Source organism: Rhipicephalus microplus, chromosome 8, assembly GCF_043290135.1.
Source record: "Rhipicephalus microplus isolate Deutch F79 chromosome 8, USDA_Rmic, whole genome shotgun sequence".
In the NCBI taxonomy this organism is placed as follows: Eukaryota; Metazoa; Arthropoda; class Arachnida; order Ixodida; family Ixodidae; genus Rhipicephalus; species Rhipicephalus microplus.
This window is the reverse complement of record NC_134707.1, coordinates 124225384-124246684: the sequence shown is the minus strand read 5'-3', so window position 1 is coordinate 124246684 and position 21301 is coordinate 124225384. Positions and strand designations below refer to the sequence as shown.

At 46.7% G+C, this 21301-nt stretch overlaps 2 protein-coding genes across 4 annotated transcripts in view; one reads left to right on the top strand and one right to left on the bottom strand.

Moving 5' to 3' along the window:
* LOC119165489 (uncharacterized) overlaps window positions 1–21301 on the top strand; it is a 385136-nt gene that overhangs the window by 142470 nt on the left and 221365 nt on the right. The window lies entirely within an intron of this gene.
* Window positions 3879–8967, bottom strand: LOC119165490 (uncharacterized). The gene is made up of 2 exons (XM_075872563.1): window positions 8810–8967; window positions 3879–5302 (listed from the first exon to the last, which is right to left on the bottom strand). Exons 1-2 carry the CDS (start codon window positions 8850–8852, stop codon window positions 4047–4049), a joined length of 1299 nt encoding a protein of 432 aa, XP_075728678.1. The 5' UTR covers window positions 8853–8967; the 3' UTR covers window positions 3879–4046.

Sequence of the window (21301 nt, the reverse complement as noted above, 5' to 3'; positions counted from 1 at the left end):
AATCGGTTCATTACGAGCGGAGAAAACAGGTTTTTTGAACCGGCGCGAAACGAGGGTGAGAGTAGGTGAGCTCGAAACCCTTGCCGCTCCTCCGCGTAGCCTTCGCAAGCCAATTCTCTTCCCCACCCTCTCCAGCATACAACCATGAGGTGACGTGCGCTTGACGTGCCCAAACAAGTCGAGCACACGAGCAGCGTTGCCTTGTTAACCAGCGTTATTTTGTGGTCTTCTGCCTGTTTCTGCGGTATTGTTTAGAAACGCTGGCTTCGACGCGGTAGAGTAGATGAGCACAATGAGTGCGCGAACGCGTAGAAGCGTTCCACGGCGGTCGTCTGCGCAATGCGCTGACCGCGGGGACATGAACGTATGTGAAACGCTGGCACATTAGCCCCGCATCTCGTAGCATTTCACGGTAAAAACATGAAAGAAAATGCGCACATTTTTTATTGCGTCTCAATATTTATTTCAAATTTTATTAAGTTCCTAAAGCAACAAATACATAAACTACGCATGTTGTGTTAAATAATTTTTGCATGTCCCGTGTTATATTGTTGACAACGTCAGAGCAGACTCGTCTACGTAGAGGACCAACGTCACTGCATTGCCGTGTACGTAGGGTCATTTCTACGCCTACGCCATGCCCTCATTCTCTACGCGTGCGGCGGCAGAGGGGAGGGGGAGCAGCTTTCATCTTGAAATTTGACCCGTTTCCGCGGCGCGTCGCATTGCAAAGTTTGGCAGACGTGATCTTGAACGCCTCGTCTACGCACTGCGCTTGTCAGCTCAAAATTGTCACCCTAAAAATGCGTCGCGTGTTCTCTCTCTGGCCTTCGCTGGCCTTCTCGTGCGTGGTGTAAAGGCGCGTCTGCTCGCCTAGTTTGAAAAGTTCTGTAAATATGTAAATGAATCGTGTGTTCTTTGTGTGAGCAAGAAGCAACGCAAGAGTTCTTATTTCCCAGCGCTGCGTGTCCACTTCTGTCCCGCTCTTCGGTGACATCAACACCTAACATTCTCACAGGAACGTCGATGGAGAGAGAAAACGTTTATTAGATGGTCAAAGAGTTTATGTGAGGACATAAGTAATTTCAATGCAGGAGCGTTAAAAAATTCTGACATCGGTAGAGTTGACCAGACGAATGCAATGAATAAATTCCAGGCGCCACCACAAATTGAAGCCCAGCACTTTGAGTACCAATGAAGTATTCTACCACAGTGCCATGCAAGGTTTCAAAACTATTTTTGAAATAGACTCTAATGTTCGTGTAGTGTCAATAGTGGTTGCATGATCACGTATACAATTACGTAAACATTACATATGTACTCATGAGACACAGCTGTCACGTGCGCTTAACGTCGCTTATGGTTAACCGCCATCCACTGAATCTATTTTATGTAACGCTAACACCAGTCACTCTTTCTTGCCCCATGGATCTGTGCTGTTCTCTATTATGAAGCATGCATTGACCTAGCACCCTAGCCACTGATCCAACGAGGTGCACCGAAAGCTGTGGCAGATGAAGAGCTTCGCTGCTTCAGCCGGGGTCTAAAGGCTGGTAAAATACTCGCTTGCTACATTCTGATGGACAAACTATTAGTTCTAAACCATTTTTTTTCGTAGAAAAAAAAAGAACTTGTCAGCCCATGTGTTGGTTACGGCGACATGGTATAAGAAACAGGTTCACAGCTCGGGTCAGCCTAAAAGTCAGAGGTATTCAGGCGTGGTCATCTTGTAAACGAAGTCTTATATGACAAAAACTTAGCCGTCACGCAAAATGACGGTGCACCATTCATATTACCTCATTCTTAAAGTAGTCCTAATAGTTTTGATAATTCAGCTTATGGTTAGTTCAGATGATTTCCAGAGAAATCTGTTATGTGATCGCAGCACCGTTCGCGCGCGCCGTAGTTGTCCGGTCCTGCCGCCGCCGCCATTTTGCGTAACCACACTCTAAAGAAATATAAAAAAGCCTACTAAATAAAAACACCAAGGCCACAATGGGATTCGAACGCGGGTCCCCTCAGTGCCGTCCAGTATTCTATCATTAAGCCAATCCAGCCGTTTCACCGACTGAGCACTAAGTCATGCGCGTGCTCCGAGCTCCTTAACGAACACCCTTATGTCGGCTTGGTATCGGAAAAGGATTCTCGTTATTCTTAGTGATAAAGATTTTAGAACATCAAAAGAGCTATCTCATAATGGGAATCGCGTAACTAGTGGGTCGTCGAATGCACCAAATTTTCACGAAAGCTTCATATCGTTCACTTATTAACTGTGGTGCATACCTGTACTGCGGGGGATTGTGGCGATTAAAAATTGGCTGGCATAATTTATTATCTTAGCCAACCACAACACAAAAAATTGCAGAAAGTTCCTTGCCAATATGCAGGAAATGTCAGGCTTCTCCGAAGAGTGACAAAAGACGTCACTGTGAATGCCTGACTAAAAAATTGCCCGCAGCTTCCCTCGGGGGAACACTGAGGAGGATGCGGAGCATATAATTGGTTAACGGGGTGTTAAAGTGCGACTTACTTGGGTCGATGGCTAAATTGGTTAACGTCGTTGTGAAATGGGGTGTTAAATTTCGACTTACTTGGGTCGATGGCTCAATTGGTTAACGTGGTTGTAGGAGGAGGTGTTAAATAAGTGAACACGTACACACGTATGCGAAAGGGCGGCGCTGGTCGAAGGGACGTCGATCATTGTGTTTGTGGATTCGTTGGAATTCATTTCACCGCGGCCTTGGACGTCGACGCGCCGTACAAACCAACCGACGAGCGGCAACTGAGCGAGCGAGCGCCGACCTTGAGTATATATACAGCGCGACGGCGCATGCATTGTCAGCTGTCGAATGTTCGAGAAGGGGGAGAAGTGCAACGGCGCATGCGCGCGCGTCAGCTGCCGATGTTCTCGAAACGCGACGGCGCATGCGCGGCGTCAGCTGCCGATGTTCTCGAAGCGTGACGGCGCATGCGCGCTACTTTATACAGCTAGCGAATGTCCGTGAAGAGGAGAAGCGCACGCGGTGTGTAGAGGAGGAAGGGTGCACAGATGGTGGAGGAGTGAAGCGCGCGCGGTGTGTAGAGGAGGAAGGGATGCACAGATGGTGGAAGAAGGAGGAGGAAGCTTGCGGACGGCGCCGCACTACAAGCCTCGAGTATTAGGTGCTCCGCATCTAAAAAGAGAGATATATGGCGCCGTGGGTACCTTGCAAGTGTTCTCCCAGCTGCTACCCAAAGGGTGTTAAAAAAGGGCTCTGAAAGGCCGCTCTTCCAGCTATCGCTGTGATAATGCTGCGCGTTTTTTCTAGGACTTTTTTTTTTTTCAGGGGCGAAGCTCCTTATGGCGTCACCCGAACGTCCTCTGTATAGTAACCAGCTCTCACGGTTTTGTGCCAAAGGGGAGTTTAGACCTTTGAATGTCAGCTAGGTGGCAGTACTTGTATATAATCGATATATGAAGAACAAATGCGAGATGGTGGTACTTAGAGTGTTCACTAGACGGACGGACATATCGGCAGACAGGCGGACAGACGCACAGACGGACAGATCGAGCCACGGTTAGATGGACGGATGGATGCGCGGATGGACAAATGGATGCTTCGCGGCACTCATCATCATTCAGGCCGTGGATATGCTGTGATTGTTTTTACAGTCGCGTGAAATCCGAATTGACGGGCTGTGAAATGCCTTTGAAAGCCGGGCTCCGATTTGCTTTCACTTCTTTCAGAAGCCACCTGATTTTGTTTTCACCTCTTATGTGTCTGCACAAAAAAAGTTCCCGAATATCAGTTTGGTGTATGATATTTATCATTGTTGCCTCTACACAACATGACCTTTGGTGTGGAGTGAGATAAACATACGCCTTATAAATAAAACAGTTTTGCGTTAAGGTATTAGAGAAACTTTATTTTCAAATAAGAAAGCAAGGTAGCCAAATCAGCAAGTGACACGACATATTGAAGGGATGATGCAGCTTTTGAATTAGTTCTGAGTTGTAACATCTAATCTAATTACCAAAGCACTTTCACTTGTATTGGCTCAACTTGCTAGATCTTCCTGTTATAACTGCCAGAACTTCCTACACTCCAAGAGCTGCTGCCGCCAGAGCTTCCGCCGGACGGGTAGCTGGAATATTCGTAACTTCTTGATCCACCGAGACCACCGATAGAACTTACATCATAGCTTCCCCCGGGAGCTCCCCAGCTGTAGTAGTAACTTGGCTGTGATCCCCAGCTGAAGAAACTTCCACGTCCTGGCTGGCTTCCACTACCTTGTGTAGAACCAAAAGGAAATCCACCATAGTTGCCACCGAGGTAGCCCCTTCGCCTCAGGTAAGTCAAAAAGCTGGATCGGACGCCGCTTCTACGGTACTTCCTGTAAAGGCGCTGCAGTCTGCTTGGCGAGAGACCAGTGACGCGGCACAGCATTCTCATGTAGGGACTGGTATAGTAGCCCATGCTGCCATATCCACTTAGTCCTCCCAGTTGAACAAAACTGGGCAGACTGCTCACACTGCCGTAACTACCACTTCCGCTGCTCAGACCGTTATAGGTGTTGGTGTCGTCACCAAAGAGGCTGAAACTGCCGCCAAATCCGCTTTGCGGAGCCCTGCTACCACTCAGGCTGCTGAAGATGCTGAAGCTTCCCGGAAATCGAGAACCGCCATTTTGGCTACTCCAGCTAGATGGACTGATGCTACCTCCAGAAGCGATGTCGTCGTAAGTGCCATCGTACACGCTTGGTCCGACTCCGCTGAAGTCTCCGGTTCCTCCAAGCAACGGCATTCTGTAGAGGCCACTCGAAGGACTTTGGCCACCGAGATTGCCCCAGGTGTACCAGGTGGCAGGTGAGCCTACCATGCGGGGACCCCAAAGTCCAGCGCCAGGTTGACTAACACTAGATGGTCCGGAAAACCATACGTTGTATGGAGAACTCGAAGGACCCCAGTACCCGACAGGACTGTTTCCGTACCATCCACCGTTAGGTCCCCAGAAGCTTCCGCTTGGCAAAACAATGGGGTAAAGAACGGCCCTCGGGCTGCCATAGCCGTATCCCCACAAGCCACCGTTTCCACCGAATCCACTCAGTCCATTTCCGATACCGTATATACCTCCGAGGCCGCCTCCGACACCGCTCAGCCAGCTTCCACTTCCAAACCCACTGCCTAATCCGCTGCTGTATCCGCCACCGAAGCCACTCCCGAAGCCACTGGGTCCACTTCCGCTTCCATAGCCGCTGCCGTATCCACCTCCGAAGCCACCATAGTAACTTTTTCCATACCAGTTTGCGAAGACTTGTTGGCCTGCGAATAAAGTTTTGACACATAAGTCATTCATTTTAAACACGATCATCGTGGGGCTTAGTTGTATCCCGTACCGAGGGTTTCACGTACATTTTCTTGAGTTACTCAGTTGTTGTTTTTTCATAGCAAAGCGATGGCGGAAATAGCGCGATGATAAATGCACGAAAAGAATGTTTTACGACTAAGGAAAGTTACGTGTGGGTAGTCGTTTCTTCATTAGACATATTCCATTCTGTTTACCAGGGGGAATGGTTTACAGAAATGATGGTCTTAATATTTTCATAATGGTCAATGTTTTAAAGTTTGACTCCGACTTCCTTTGCCATGCAATGGTACCCGCTGAATAGTTTTTTCCCCCTCACCCCGCCGCGGAGGCCTGCTGACTAAGGTACTCGGCTGCTAACCCGCAGATCATCGGATCGTATCCAGGCTGCGGCGTCTTCTTTTTCCAATTATTCTAGCTGATGTTCAACATTAAACTGATGCGTTTCAATGTTATCATGTCGTATTTGAGAACATCGTAGGTTGCAAGTAGATCACCAGGCGCATCAATGTCACCGTCGAAAACCCTACAAATTGGTGATTATAACACAGGCTTGCGGCGAATGCCCGTGGTCTCGACTCGACTCGTGGCGATACTACCGGAGCAATCAATGTACGCTGGCCCTCTTGATGGTGGACTGCATTTCCGCTTGAAGATTGCGCAATAAATGAAACTTTTCGCAACATGTCTTAACTGTCTCAAGCATTGACAGGGGGTTCTAAGCATCAATACGTTATTTATCCCGATTTGTATGCTCTGGGGTAGACCTAACTAGGTACCGAAAAAACCTGGCGCAAATATGACACCAGATGCGGGTGATGACTGAAGACTTCTAATAGATAAAGCCCCTAAATTTTCGCAATGTAGCCACGTATGTAGTTATTCGCGCGCCTCCTCTCTTTTCTCCTCCGACCACGCTGAGGCCAGCGTCGCATCGGTATTGGCCAGACGCCTTCACGTGGGATCATTCGCAGCGTTCGTTTCTTTACAGTCGCTCCCGACAACCATCATTGCTCTCGAGGCGCGAACTCATTGGGGTGCAGAGCATCTGTTTCGACAGATATGCACTTGTACTTCTGTGCGCGCTTTGCTTTCAAACACTTTTCACCCAAGAATGACGTCGGCGTTCGTTGCCATGAGTGGTTGTTGCGCCTTATGGCGCGAGATCGATTGTATTGACGGCCGGAAGCTTTTTATGATACCGCCAGTTAAGCGCTACAAATTGTGACAAAAGACATGCTTGCATAGAATCGAAAGGGAGAACATCAGGCCTATATTTTCGAATCTACTTTGCGAAGTAAGTTGCGCGTCTTTCACTATGAGTATGTTTCGACGTTTGCTCTTTTCAATGCCTCCTATAACGTTCATTGTTATTGTGCAGGACGTCATTGTGCAGGAAGTCGCGACCTCTCACTCAAGTTTCATTACGCTTCTGCAGGGGCTGTTTTCGCTATTCTGTCAACAGTACATTTTTACGTGCTCTGCTTGTCGTTGCACCGACTGGTTTATGGTCGCGGTACTCGTTCTGACGCCTAGAATGTATGCGAAAACACGCTCAAAATTGTGATTGCGAAACTTCAGTGATTTCGCGCTGCTGTTTTGAATAAACAAAGCTGAAGTGCGGCTTACATTGAGATTGGTACTCATCGTTGGTTTTTGCGTGCTCTTATACATTGGAAAGCTAATTGCTTTCTGTGGCTCTTTCACGCTGACTGATCAGCAGGGGGAACTCCCGATGTGAGCCCAGCTTCTCAAAGCGTGCATGCGTTCGAGTTATTGGGTGCATGCATCATTTAGGAACCTCACACATACGTAGCATTTTGCATGGTAGTTTTTTTTTGTTATTTCGTGCGAAGGGTTTAACCGCGACTGGAGCTCTCACGAAACAACCACTCATGGTGACTCGCTAGTTCATTCATACGCTAGCTTATTCTTTCAACGATATATTTCGTGAGATACGTCCACCATCCGCACTTTCGAAGTATGATTGGTGCTTCTAACCAGTTCACGAATCAACCACAACTGTTTGAATGTATCTACTATAAAATATGTGCGCTTTCTGACACATAAGTAAGGCCTTAGATGCCTCACCAAGCTCTAAAGTTGGCCGTTGGCGTCATCCCCGTGTCACGTCGACTGCGTCTATGCGAGTTGTACCACAGTGCTAGCGGTGGCCAGCCAGCTAGAGAAAAGGCTAACGAGGGCTGGTAGCTCGTGGCGCGAGGACTTAGAATGTTCGTAGGCTTCTAGCTGGCTCGACGCCATGGTCGCTGCTCTACTTCGGCAGCTCGCTTCCACCTGTAAGTCTCGTCCTTTTATTTAGCCTGCAACGCCGTCACGTCGCTACATATCACGTCCGGGTCGCCAATATGTAGCGACGTGACGGCGTCGCAGGTTAAATGAAAGGACGAGACGTACAGGTGGAAGCGAGCTGCCGAAGTAGACCAGCGACCATGGCGTCGAGCCAGCTAGAAGCCCACGAACATTCTAGGCCCTTGCGCCACACGCTACCAGCGCTCGTAAGCCTTTTTTCTAGCCGTCTGGCTGCCGCTAGCACTACGCTACAGAGTTGTTGCTTCCACTGCATCACTGTCACAGTACGTGCCCTCTGCCATATTGCATGCCGTTTATTCGGTGAAGCTTGCACCACTTATGCGCTGAGTAAGGAAAAATACTTGCACTGGCTCTTCGAACGCCGTCCCGCCAACTTATAGAACGGTAAGCCGTAGCAGCCACACATACACGTAAAAGTTATTCAGAGACGCGCTAAATGATGAGCCGAAAAAAAAAAGCGGGGGCTCTCACTGACAGTCACAATTTTATTTTTAATACAGAGTAAATTTCCGAAAAAGGATCATAGTTATAACTGGAGAAGTTATTGTTTGCTCAAATAAGCAACAACTTCTGCAGTTGCTGTCGTGAATTATTGGATTCAGGAGGGCGGCCTTAGGTGCGGTGTATTCGAAAAAAGAGTCTAAGTAAAAACTCAATGCGATGGACGTTTCCCAGTAATATCTACTCTAGCACAATGTTTAGGCAATATACGCAATGCCGTCTTAATTGGCGAATCTCAAGAACTGGTGTTAAGGACGGACATGCCTGTATTCTTTTGAATAGCGCACTCTCCTAAAAAGGTTACTTTCAGTTCTTCCTGAGACGTTCATCAAGGAAATTTCATAGGGCTAAGCAGTGTTCTTTTTTACGTCATACAGGTTGCGAGATACCTGCTAAACTGTTTAAGCAGATTGGAGCTAATTGCATATAGACTAGCCTTCTGCGAGAACATTTAGCGAAAGGTTCCCTTCACTATATTCATGCTACAGTCTTTAAGAAACTGTTTATGTAATATAGTAATAATGAGTACTAAGGTGTGCAAATATATTATTGCTCATTGCAGAGACAGAGTAATGATGCCGTGAAGAATATTACGAGAAGTATAGAGAAATGAATTTTTCCGCACTTACTTAGCAGGCTGAGGACCACTGCAGTCAGACTTGTGGACTTCATGGTGCGGCTGCTTGGCTGCACGAATCTGCCTGTCTAGCTTGTAGCGATACTCCCTTTTTATACGGATTTCGGAGGTCTGGCTCCCCGATAATTTTAGAAGCTGTTTCCATAGAATCGTTTCAACCTTGCTTCGGGGCATTGTCTGCGGTTGGACGTAATATACGTGTATCAATTTTTTTGTGTCCGAATGCAAATCAATTCAAGCGTTTTTAGAGAGCGTTGTTACACGGTTTAGCTATGCACGTCTTTGAAGAAGCTACGAGGTTGAGCTGTCACTCAAAAAAGTTGGTCTTCAATGCAGAATGATAGCATTGTCTTTTGTTTCAGTTGGACACATAGATTTATTTCTTGCAAACCAAGCCATTTTAGACTTTGAATTGTTCTGAGAAATTGACGTGAGCTGATTGTTCTAATTTCATTTGCCTGCATTTCAACAAAACAAGCATGTCGTACGACCTTCAGTTTATTATTCTGTTACAACGCGCGTACAAATGGTGGTTTAACATGTTACTATGCATTTTAAAGAGCCGTATTCCCTATCTGAGATAATAATCGTGTCTGCCAAATGTTAGAGATGGTTATGAATTCTGACAAATATTTTCGGTATCTCATTACTGCAAAACTTCGGTTCGTGATGAAAATAGTCACTTGAAACAGATATGGCATAGTTTTCCTCTCCAGTTTATTCATTGTTTATTTGATTGATTTGTGGGATTTAACGTCCCAAAGACACCATAGATTATGAGAGACGCCGTAGTGGAGGGCTCCTGAAATTTCGACCACGTGGGGTTCTTTAACGTGCACCCAAATCTGAGCACACGGGCCTACATCATTTCCGCCTCCATCGGAAATGCAGCCGCCGCAGCCGGGATTCGAACCCGTGACCTGCAGGTCAGCAGCCGAGTACCTTAGCCACTAGACCACTGCGGTGGGGCAGTTTATTCATAGTTTCTGCAACTATCAATAAAGTACTTTGTCACTTCTTTGCATATGTTTTGCGAAACACACAAGCGAAAAAGAGTTTCTATCCTTGTCGTTATTACCGCTATATTATATGTATATTACCACAATATTGTATGTCATTGTCACGTTCTGAACGAAGGCGACGTTTATAAAGTGGCTACACAAGGTCCAAGTCATCCTGAGAGTGGTCGGCACAGAATAACCAAAATGAGAACACCAGCACGAGAACTACCGCGTCTTCGTCTGCATCTTTCACAAGAGCAGATCAAGCGCGTGGCATTGCCGCTCCTCACGAAAGAGTATCACGTCGTTGTTAGGTGATGCGCTTGCGGTAAACAAAAAAAAACCTAATGTCTAGAAAACCATGAGTGCCACAATTTGTTATATGTTTTAGCCGTAACACGTGCACGATTTCCGGCCGTGGCTGACAGCGCCGTGGTGGTTGGCTTTTCTCCGGAAGGACTTCGTAGTTCAGATCGCTCACTCGTCGTAGCATCTTGTAGGAGCCGAAATAGCGGCTGAAAAGTTTTGGAGAAAGCCCTTTGTGGCGAACAGGGGGCCAAACTATCACTTGGTCACCCGGTTGGTAGTCGACTTGTCTGTAGCAGAGGTTGTAGCGCCGTGTATCGATGTCCTGTTGTTCCTTTAGGTTCACACGGGCCAGTTGGCGCACTTCCTCAACTTGTTGAACAAAGTAGTCGACGTCTTCATCAAGATTGTCGATTGAAAAAATGGCATCCAACACAGTCTGCACATAACGATCGTATTTTAGACGGAACGGCGTCAAACGTTTGGTCTCTTGTGGAGCGGAATTGTACGCGAATGTTGCGTAAGGCAGTACCTCATCCTACATCTTGTGTGGTACGTCTATATACATAGCCAGCGTATCAGTCATCGTTTTGTTCAGTCTTTCAGTAAACCCGTTCGTTTCTGGGTGATAGGCTGTAGTTCTGCGGTGAGTGGTGTAGCTTATCTGGAAGACGTGTTCAAGGAGCTCTGCCTTAAAGGCTGCTCCTTGGTGTGTAAAGACGCAGGTTGGAGCACCGTAACGTGGTACGATGCTCTCTACGAAAAACTGAGCAACATCAGAAGCTGTGCTTTTGGAAAGAGCCATTGTTTCTGCGTAGCGGGTTAAATATTCTGTAGCGACGATTATCTACTTGTGTACTGAAGATGACAAGAGAAATGGTCCCAGAAGAACTTTGCCAACCAGAATGAAAACATGTCCTGTGTGGCCTAATAGGGTTAAGTATTCCTACAGGCCTCACTGACGGGGAATTTCGGCGCTGGCATTCACAGCGAGCTTAGACGTAGTGTCTAAAGCAAGCGGCCAGTTTTGGTCTGTAGTAAGACTTGCTTACTCTAGCGAGTGTACGGGTGATACCCAGGGACCAGATAAACAGATGAAGGTTCGTCCTGGTAGACAAATAGCCTTCCGTCACGACGCCCTGCTAGAAAAATCAATAGATAAACTTGCTCGCTGGCTCCTGCCTTTTGCTTGTACAACATGCTCTGTCGCAAACAAAAAGATGACAGTCCACGCAGGGTTATGCAGGGTTAGAGATACATTGCGGCCTGCGAGACGTTTTTTACAGGTTGAATTTCAACGTTCACTCGCTGCTTTTTTTAGCTATGCCCGTTATGCTTACGGCTAAAAAAAAGGGGGGGGGGTGGGCAGTCGTCTTCGAGGTTTTGAGTGGCAGGTTCTCAACTGGTGCGCGTGACAACGTGTCTGCATCTCCGTGTGAACCGTCCCGACTTATAGAGGATAGTGGCGTCATAAACCTGCATTTGTTGGCTCCACCGGGCTAGCCGTCCAGAAGGGTCTCTCAGGTTTCCTAGTCAGCTCCGCAAGTGATGATACGTCACGACTCTTTTGGGCGTCCACAGAGCTAAGGTTGAAACTTTGCAAGTGCCCACACGACGGCAAGGCGCTTCTTTTCTGTGATGCTGTAGTTGGAATCCAGGCCTGATAAGGTGCGATTTGCGTAAGCAATAACTTTCAACACCCTCCTGCCGCTGTACGAGTTCCACGCCAGGACGGATGTTACTGGCGTCAGTATGTATTTCTGTCTCGGCTTCCTCGTCGAAGTTCTCAAGAACAGGTGATGATGTCAGGTGCTGCTGCAGCTTGGTGAATGCCGTTTCTTGTTCGGAGCTCCAAATGAGTGGTGTGTCGTCTCTGGTGAGTGGAGTCACAGGATCGGCAATCTTCGAAAAATTGCCTCTAAAGCGTTGGTAGTACGCACAAAAACTGAGGAACCACTGAACACTTTTCTTATTTGTAGGAGTTGGGAAGGCTGCTACAGCGGCTGTTTTCTCGGGGTCAGGACAGACGCCTTCCACGCTCACGACATAGTCAAGGAACTTTATTTTCTCGTAACAAAAGTGGCATTTCTGAGGCTCTAATGTTAGCTTAGCTGATCGGATTGCCTCGAATACATGTCTTAGCCGATTTAGATGTTCAGAGAAAGTGGCTGAAAACACGACCACACCATCCAAGTAGAGTAGGCAGCTTTGCCAAGTCGACTAACACAGTGTTCACCATGCTTTGAAATGTAGCTGGCGCAGAGCAGAGACCAAACGAGAGCACTCGAAATTCATAAACTATCCAGCATGACAAAGGCTGTTTCTTCGCGGTCGCGCTCCAACCTCGACTTGTCAATAGCCACTTTTAAATTCAACGGAAGAAAGAGACTTCGCTCGCCGTAGCCGGTTAAGAGAGTCATCAATAGGTGGCAGCGAATAAACGTCCGTTTTTGTGCCGTTGTTGAGCTTTTTGTAATCGCCAGATAAGCGAAGCGTACCATCAATCCTTTTCACCAGGACGACCAGTGATGACCATGAGCTGTTAGGAGGCTGAATAACACCGTTGTCGATCATTTTCCTCACTTGCTCCTTGATTGCTTGGCATTCTTTCTGCGACACACGGTTTGACTGTTGGTGGATAGGTTACGCATTATCTTAATTGACTATTTTGGTGATTGGCGTTTTACTTACCTTAGACGATTCAGCAAATCACGCTTGGAATTCAAGTATTAGCTGTCGCAAGGCCTTCTGGTTCTCTTTAAATTCTGCATTGTTAACGTCAACATCAATTAAGGCTGTTCCATTGCGGGCACTGTCGTCGCACGCAAAACACTCGATGGCGTCCTCCAATGCTTCAGAGTAGGCGACGGCAGTGCCACAGAAAGGGTGACGATGTTCATTTGTAAAATTTGTGATCTTGACAGCGCTTTGACCGTTCTTATTCCGTATGATGCCTCGTGCCACCGCTAGTCAAAGTGCTAGTAACTGGAAGACGTCGCACTCTTTCAGTGTTTAACCATCGCTTGTGCCCTCGGAAGTTACCTTGATTATGATACTCGCACGAGGTGGTATTGTGACGCTATCATGGGAAACACGAAGGGTGGCTGCACGGCAGCAGCTATTCTTTAACGTAGTCTTGGCTATAGAAAAAGAAATGAAGCGTCCGCGCCAGTCGATGATGGCACCGTATTCCCGAAGAAATTGCATTTCCACAATCAATTCGCGGCAAAAATTACGTATAGCACGAGGGAGCTAACCAAAAACGTGGAACCTCGTATTTTCAGCCTGGCACTCTGCACACCAAGGGGCTTGACGACGTGTCCTCGCACTCTGCGTACGTGTGACCCTGTCCAAAGCGTGATAACACTTTTCAGTAGACTTACCACTTCTCCGCTAGTAATCGAGTAATTTACGCCAGTGTCTACTAAGGCTGTTACATTTCGACTGTGGTTGAGCACAGGCATGCCCACAAAAAAATCAACAGGCTGAAATACAGGCGCCATCGAATGGCCGGTGGTCCAAAGTCGCGTAGATTGAAGGTTGAGGTCTTCAACACGCCGAAAGTCAGCGGCCTCGCCTCGAGAGATTGTTGACGTCAGTTTTCAGGTGAGGGCTTGGAGATCGTCCTTGCGACATCTGATTCCTGTTGCCCAAAGAAGGTGATGGTGGTGACAGTGAACGCGACTGACTTCAGGTGGTAGGCCCTGCCAAGCGAGAAAAATCTCCAATCTCGAATGGTCGCTGTCCGAACCGGGGACGGGGTGAATTCGCAGGAAAACCCTAAAGCCCAAGTCAGTGGTAGTGGCCCTCTCGTTACACGCGAACCACCTCATAACAGTGGTAGCAAAGCGATTGTCGGTCGGGTATGAGTCGAATGTCGAATTTACGGCAGAGACTGTCGAGTGTCTTCAAAGTATGGCACCGGCTGTGCAGACTGGAGCGTTGCTAACGGGGTGGTTGCGGGTATCGGCACTGGTGCAGGTGAGTAGTAACCGAATGTGCCAACACAGCTGGCGTCACTCACCAAAGGTGTCACCGCCGACGAGACGGCGCGTCTCAGGGCGTCGGCATACGCCGTGCGCTGAATTTCGCTGGAAGGTGTGAGCGGTTGTAGAGGTGCACCAAGCTGAACTGGTGTGTCGTGACGAGGTGTGCCGAGCGCCTGCTGGAACTCGTCTTTTGTGATGCTGGCTATACGCAGCTAGTAGCCGACTGCTGCTGCGCCTGGTGCAGTTCTTGCAGCTCGTCGCGGACGACCGAACGTGTAAGTTCACGAACCGCTTCTACGTCTGTCGGAAATGATCCTATCCCAATGGGGTTAGTAGCATTCACTTGCCGATCATACTGGTTCCGCTGCTGCAGTGCCTTCTCCATGGCAACGGCTTCAGTCAGGAACTCCGCAACCGTCTTGGGTAGACTACGAATCAGACCACTAGCTGCTCTTTCACGCCTCGTATCAAGTGAATGATCAATTCACTTATTATCAACACAGCCGAAACAAAAGCCGTTACCTTCACTCCCCGACGATCACCTGAACCACCTGTTTTGAATCTTACTTTGGGAGACTCGCGTATGGAAATATGCGACTCAGTTATATCCCCTAAAGTATTTTTTCAAAAGAATCTATCCTGAGACATTCAGGTTAATCTTATTGCTACACAGGTAGCTAAGGTAGTAGGATTATTGGCAAAATTCAAATTCTACTTACCCATTGCCATAAAATTTAATATTTACTATGCCCCAATTCTTTCTAACTTAAACTATTCTTGCTTAGTTTGGGGCACAACTACGCTGATGAACCTTAAACAGCTGTTTATGTTACAAAAAAAGCACTACGTCACATTGCGTGTGGTATAAAACATGAACACATAGCTTCCTTGTACCGGGTGTTCAAAATTAAGCTTTATGATTTTTTTAAAATTAGGCGCTCGAAGGCACGTGAGAACCACTTGTGCAAATAAGTTAAGCGGCCAGGGGGACAGAAAGTTAGATGATAATTATCGCTGTCAGCAGCCCAATTAACTAAAATTTAATAATTAACTTTTTACTGGCTGCGGTAAGTTGGCATGTTTATATTGAAAAAATGTAGGCAGTGGTGTTTGTACACAGTTTCAGTTGGAAGATTTTTTCTAGCACGCCTGTGTTCCGAGATATCCGGCTCCAAAGTTTAATTGTCTTTCGCACGATTACGCATGCAAGAGGGTGAGGGTCCGCGCAAAGCTCCTCCCTAAAGTGACGCATCTGTTGCGTGTGGTGTTTAGTGTGTGAAGAGGGTGGAAGCGTAGGCATAGGTGATAGCAATTACCCTTGCCCTCTTCGGCCGTCGAAATCAAAAATCGAAGAACGCTTGCAACCAGTGTCGTAACACGCAACTGCAGAGCCTCTAACGATAGTGGCAGATACCATGCCGAGATAATGGTGCGAGCGGAGAATCTGGATGCCAGTGCGCGTGCGTAATAATCACTAGAGAAGCATGCGTGGTCGTTGCCTGGGCTACGCGAATAGCGTGACTGCTGATGTCCGAGTACTGTAACTTTTATTGAAACAAGAGCAACAACTCCACCAATAATAACTGAAACAGTTTTATCCTTGCTAACGCATATTTCCTGCTGCTACATAAGCATATTTCGGTCATGCACAAATCTCATCGAAACTCTTCACCTCTCAAGACGTCAATGCCCCAAAAAGTGTTCAAAATGCCTGCCTTCGGCAGCAACGCAAAGCATGAACCGCTGTCGCGTCGACTCGATGACTCGGCGCAGTACTTCTGCAGGAATACTCGCACAGGCAGATGTTATCCTGTCCTTCATGTCATTAACATCGCTGGGCTCTGTTACGTAAACTCGATCTTTAACGTAGCCCCAAAGGAAAAAGTCGAGCGGAGAAAGGTCAGGTGATCTTGGTGGCCAAAACATCGCTCCTGCGCGCCCAATCCACTGTTGTGGAAAACGTCTGTCCAACCAGTTCTTCGCCCTGGTAGAAAAATGTGGTGGTGCTCCATCGTGCTGAAACCATACTTGGCGCAGGTCATTCAGGGAAAGACTGCAGACAAGATCATCAATGACAACACCTAATATTTCTTCTGTGTACATCTTTCCGTTCAAGTTGTCCTCAAAAAAGTGAGGTCCGATGATCCTGTACCCGAGTATGCCGCACCACACATTCACACTCCAGCGAACTTGATGCTTGTGCTGCCTCAGCCAGTGTGGGTTTTCTTGTGCCCAATAATGGGCGTTGTGAAGATTAACACTTCCATTTCGGCAAAACCGAGCTTCATCAGTCCAAATTATTCTGTGCAAAAAGTCATTTTCTTGATCAGTTTTGATGAGGCCCCAATTGCAGAAGTCAACTCGCCTTTCAAAGTCCGCCTCATTTAGGTCCTGATGAAGGTAAACGTGATATGGATGGAACTTGTGCTTTCTTAAAACATTTGTGACTGTTCCGATGCTGCGACCGCACTGATCGGCAATCTGTCGGATGCTGAGCTCTGGCATCGAGGTTACGCACGCGACAACGTCGATTTCAAAGTCTTCATCGACGATTGCCTTCCTGGTCCGTCTCGGAAGGTGGACAGAGCCTGTTGTGCAGAAGCGTCGAAACAGGTTTGTGAAAGTGGGCCTTGTTGGAAGGGGACGGTGTGGGTGGCAAGACGCGTAAAGCTCCATTGCTAACGAAGCGTTGCCATTCATTTCAGCCATTGCAAGCACCACGTCTACTTTTACTTTGGTAGAATACCTCACGCCAGAAGCAGCCATATTAGCTCGAAAGGACTCCACGTGGATTTCCTTGGTAGACCTTCAATGCAGAGACGCTGTGCTCTAACCGGAGGCACCCTAGTGCAGGACGGTCCTGCTAACGCGTTCACAAGGAGATGTCTCAGTGTGATCTAAAGTCACGAAAAAACGTCGCGAAAAATGGTCTCCTGTTATCGCGTTCATCAGGATCATGCGTAAGGCTCATGGCGCACCGCGCTGTCACATTTTGATTTCGCCGGCCGAAGAGGGCAAGGGTAATTGCTATCACCTATGCCTACGCTTCCACCCTCTTCACACACTAAACACCACACGCAACAGATGCGTCACTTTAGGGAGGAGCTTTGCGCGGACCCTCACCCTCTTGCATGCGTAATCGTGCGAAAGACAATTAAACTTTGGAGCCGGATATCTCGGAACACAGGCGTGCTAGAAAAAATCTTCCAACTGAAACTGTGTACAAACACCACTGCCTACATTTTTTCAATATAAACATGCCAACTTACCGCAGCCAGTAAAAAGTTAATTATTAAATTTTAGTTAATTGGGCTGCTGACAGCGATAATTATCATCTAACTTTTTGTCCCCCTGGCCGCTTAACTTATTTGCACAAGTGGTTCTCACGTGCCTTCGAGCGCCTAATTTTAAAAAAATCATAAAGCTTAATTTTGAACACCCGGTATATCAAATACAATATCACGCCAGATCATAACTTGTACCCATTAAATCTGGCCAAAAATATAAGCATGACACAAAAGGACTACTTCCTACATTATTCGAATTGATGCCGATTACAAGGGCAATGATGATATATGAAAAAATGCCATTTTCATGCATATTGCTAACTCAACAAATGCTTCGTCATAGACTTCCAAAACTGTTGAAGGCACTTCATAAATTTAGTATTCACCTAAAAATAACTCAAAACCATATAATCAAAGCGTTTTTCTCGCCACCAAAAATTAGTTTTAGAGGGTAAAGCTTCTGCTCAATACACTTTTAAATTTTACTCTTTTGCTCTTTTACCTAGAAATTATGTAAAAAAAGGTCATATTGTTGTCATAATTTGGGAAGAAATTATGATTGTATAAATATAATATTATAATGTATTTCATGGGACTATTGCATTGTTCTGTGACATTAGTTCAGGTGTTATGTTCCATAACAACTGTATATGTATTGTGCGCTCTCGCTGTATGCCCTGTAAAACACAGGCTCGAGGCTTCTCAAGTGGATAGTTCCACTTCTTCTTGAGCCTTCGGGTTCCATAACACACACACTTGCGGACGAAATAAAGTTTGGTTTGATTTGGCTTGATTTGATTTGAAGCAGCTTCTTGGCTTCCGGCATTCTTGAATCGGCTCGAGTGAAAAGACGGAACATTGCAAAGACGTGGTCGATGCACGTCTCGCGAACCGTGATCGGATGATGTTTACCGTCGTGCGTTGCTCATTTCAGCGAGTGCCGCGACTCCATGTAGTCGACCACCCAATCAATCATCCTTGATGACGTCGACGTTGAAATCACCAACAATCACGAAGGCTCGTCGTTGTGGTCGTTGTTTCAGGTATTCTTTCACGGCTTCGTCGACGTACTTCTCCACGGCGGCACGCGATAGGTTGGGCGCGAAGTACATCGTCATGATGTCGACTCCGCAGACGCAAGCGATGCAGTGCTCGCCGTTGGCGCGTTGTTGAGCGCATGGAGGCGAGAAGCGAGCGCAGCGCGCTCTGTGTTGAGAGGAGGAAGGAATGCACAGATGGTTGGCGGAGGAGGAGGGGAGGCTGCGGACGGTGACGGCGCATGACTACCCCCTAGTGTAACATGCTCCGCATGTAAAAAAGGTGTGGTCTGGGAGGTAGCAGAGAGCTACTTCCGCTTCGTTTTTCCTTTATCGTCCATATCTCCGCCACAGCTGTGCGTTCGCATGTAATGATGCGCTCGCTCGCTCCGTGCACTCACTTAGTAGCACTGCGTGTTCTTTTCGCGGCACACACACACGTCAATGCATACAAATAGGAGGGGGGTAACATAAGCGGTACTCAACATGAGTGGTACTCAACACATATATAAGTGGTACTCAACATAAGCGGTACTCAACTCCACCAAAAATGAAACACAAACGTTAACATACAAATGGAAATGGCGCTGCGCTACATCTTCAAATAGTTCCTTTTAGTGGAAGATCACGCAGGATATTTCCAAATCTGTCAGAATGGAAGCTAGAAATTGACAAGGAGAATTGACAATTTCTTAGTTATAGCTAAATCTAACATAAATGTTATTACGATTAGGTAAGTTCTAACTTAACAATAAATGATACTACTTTGATGGCGGAAGACAATGACAATCGGAACACTATTTCTCCTGTATGCTTCGTGTGTAGGCCATAGCTGATTTGCAAACAAATTATGTTTCTATTTATTTATACTCAATGCCAGGGGCATTACAGAGCATATAGTGGAAAAAACCCAAAAAGTAAGAAATTACAGTGAGTAAGAAAAAAAAGCAATGACGAAATATTCAACGGGCCTGTACTTGTGTAGTGGCAGCAGTTGTCTCATTAAATTGTGTATTATTGCCAATTTAAGCTATATTATAGAGGCGGAAGTTGGATCCACTGAAATTCTGATTGTGGCCGCAAAGATTTGCAATAGAGCTCACTTCACAAAATGTAGATTACCAGTTTATAACTATTGTCAGTGTAATGGGGCTTCTATTGTGGTGATAGACTGGATGAATCGAGAAGAAAGCTCCACAATATCTTCATGAATGAAGTATTGTGTAAAAACGTATTAATTCGGCCACGTTTACTTAGAAAGCTGCATAATGTTCAACTACATAAGGTTAACATTTTGCAGTATCAAATTTGCGGTATGAAATTCTCAATGAATCGGTCGTAAGTCTCTGCAACCCAGTTTATTCGGATGATTCTTGGGAAGCATCTTTAGTGCGTAGCGCCGCGAATATTTGTCCTAAATACCTGACCAAATTTACCCATTTCAGAGCGTCAGCGCGTAACTATCTCCACGCGGCACCGCAACCCCTTTCTACGGGGAGATAGGGTGCGTAGCTTCGCGTAATCACGCACCCTCTCTTGATAGGCAGAGGGTGGAGCACCGCATCAAGAACACCACGCACTGACCTGCTGAAACGGGTACACATGGTCAGTCGTCGCTTTCTTTTTCATTTTTTCATCTCCATCTTCATGCGCTGTCGCAGAATTGAGATTTGCCAATTCCCCCATGCAAATTGCCCCAAATATGCGCCGCAAAAAAAGTGAAAACAGCATTTGCGAACAGATGAAACGTCCACTGGCCGTCAGAATGGCGTGGTCGCTATCCACAATCGTACAATTGCATGTTCGGTACAAGTACTGCAGCGGCTGCGGCTATATTGTTACCCTTCAGAAATTATACGTAGGAGGCTACAAGCGTTTTTTTTTGGGGGGGGGGGGGGAGCTGTGGGGATTTGATTATTGTGTTTAAGTGACTACGAATTTGTAAACAATTTGTCAACAGGGAGTGCAATATGAGTAAATTCATTTCTACTTTGCCCTATCAACGCGCACTGTCGCAAAACTCAAACGTCGTGGAAGCTATCGATAATAATGCTAAAAGTATGTGATTTTTTACGTCCGAAAGCCATGATATGAATACAGAGATGCCACAGTAGAGGTCTCCAGAAAATATGTCATTCTGGTGTTCTTTAACGTGCATTAACATCACACAGTACATGGCCCTATACCCGCGCCGTTCAGGTCAGCCGCCGAGAACCGTAGCCCCTAATCCACCGAGGCTTACCGGAAGCTGTTGAAGATAAAGAGAATAGGCGCTTCAGTCGTGGTCTGAATTCTAGGCGAAAACTCGCTAGCGACAGTTGATAGACAAAGTATTAGTTGCCAGGCATTTTTTCCGCAGAAAAAACAACCAACTTCTCAGGTGTGTGAATTGGCAAAATGGAATAAGAAACAGCTTCACAGTCCTTGTCAGCTTAAGAGTCACAGGTATAAAACCGAAGTCGCCTTGTGAACAAAGTAGCAATCGACAAAAATTCTCGCTTTTACTTGGTCCTTACGCACAATGACAATGCTATTGACCCATCGTTATCATTGTTTCATTACTTTCGATAATTCGGCATATGGTTAGTTCAGACATTTTACAGCGAAGGTTCTTATAGGATCACAATACGGTTCGCGTGTTCGCGTGCGCGCCGTACTTGTCCGCCGTCGCCGGTGCCCGATAACCACTATTGTGCGGAATAAAAAAAACTGAATGAATAAAAGACACAACAAACAGAATAGAATTTGGACATGGGTGGCCTGCGCGTCATTCCAGTGTTATACCACTCTGTCAGGCCGGTGCTTGGAATCCCTTTGGAACCTGGTCTTAGGCAGCCTTCATGTCGGTAAAAGAATTGCATAAA

What these genes read in the sequence shown, in the direction of transcription:
- LOC119165490 (XM_075872563.1), bottom strand. Translation starts at nt 8,852, where the DNA reads ATGAAGTCCACAAGTCTGACTGCAGTGGTCCTCAGCCTGCTAA. An exon ending in AGTGGTCCTCAGCCTGCTAA is followed by an intron (nt 5,303 to 8,809) that starts GTAAGTGCGGAA and finishes CTTTATTCGCAG; the next exon opens with GCCAACAAGTCTTCGCAAAC.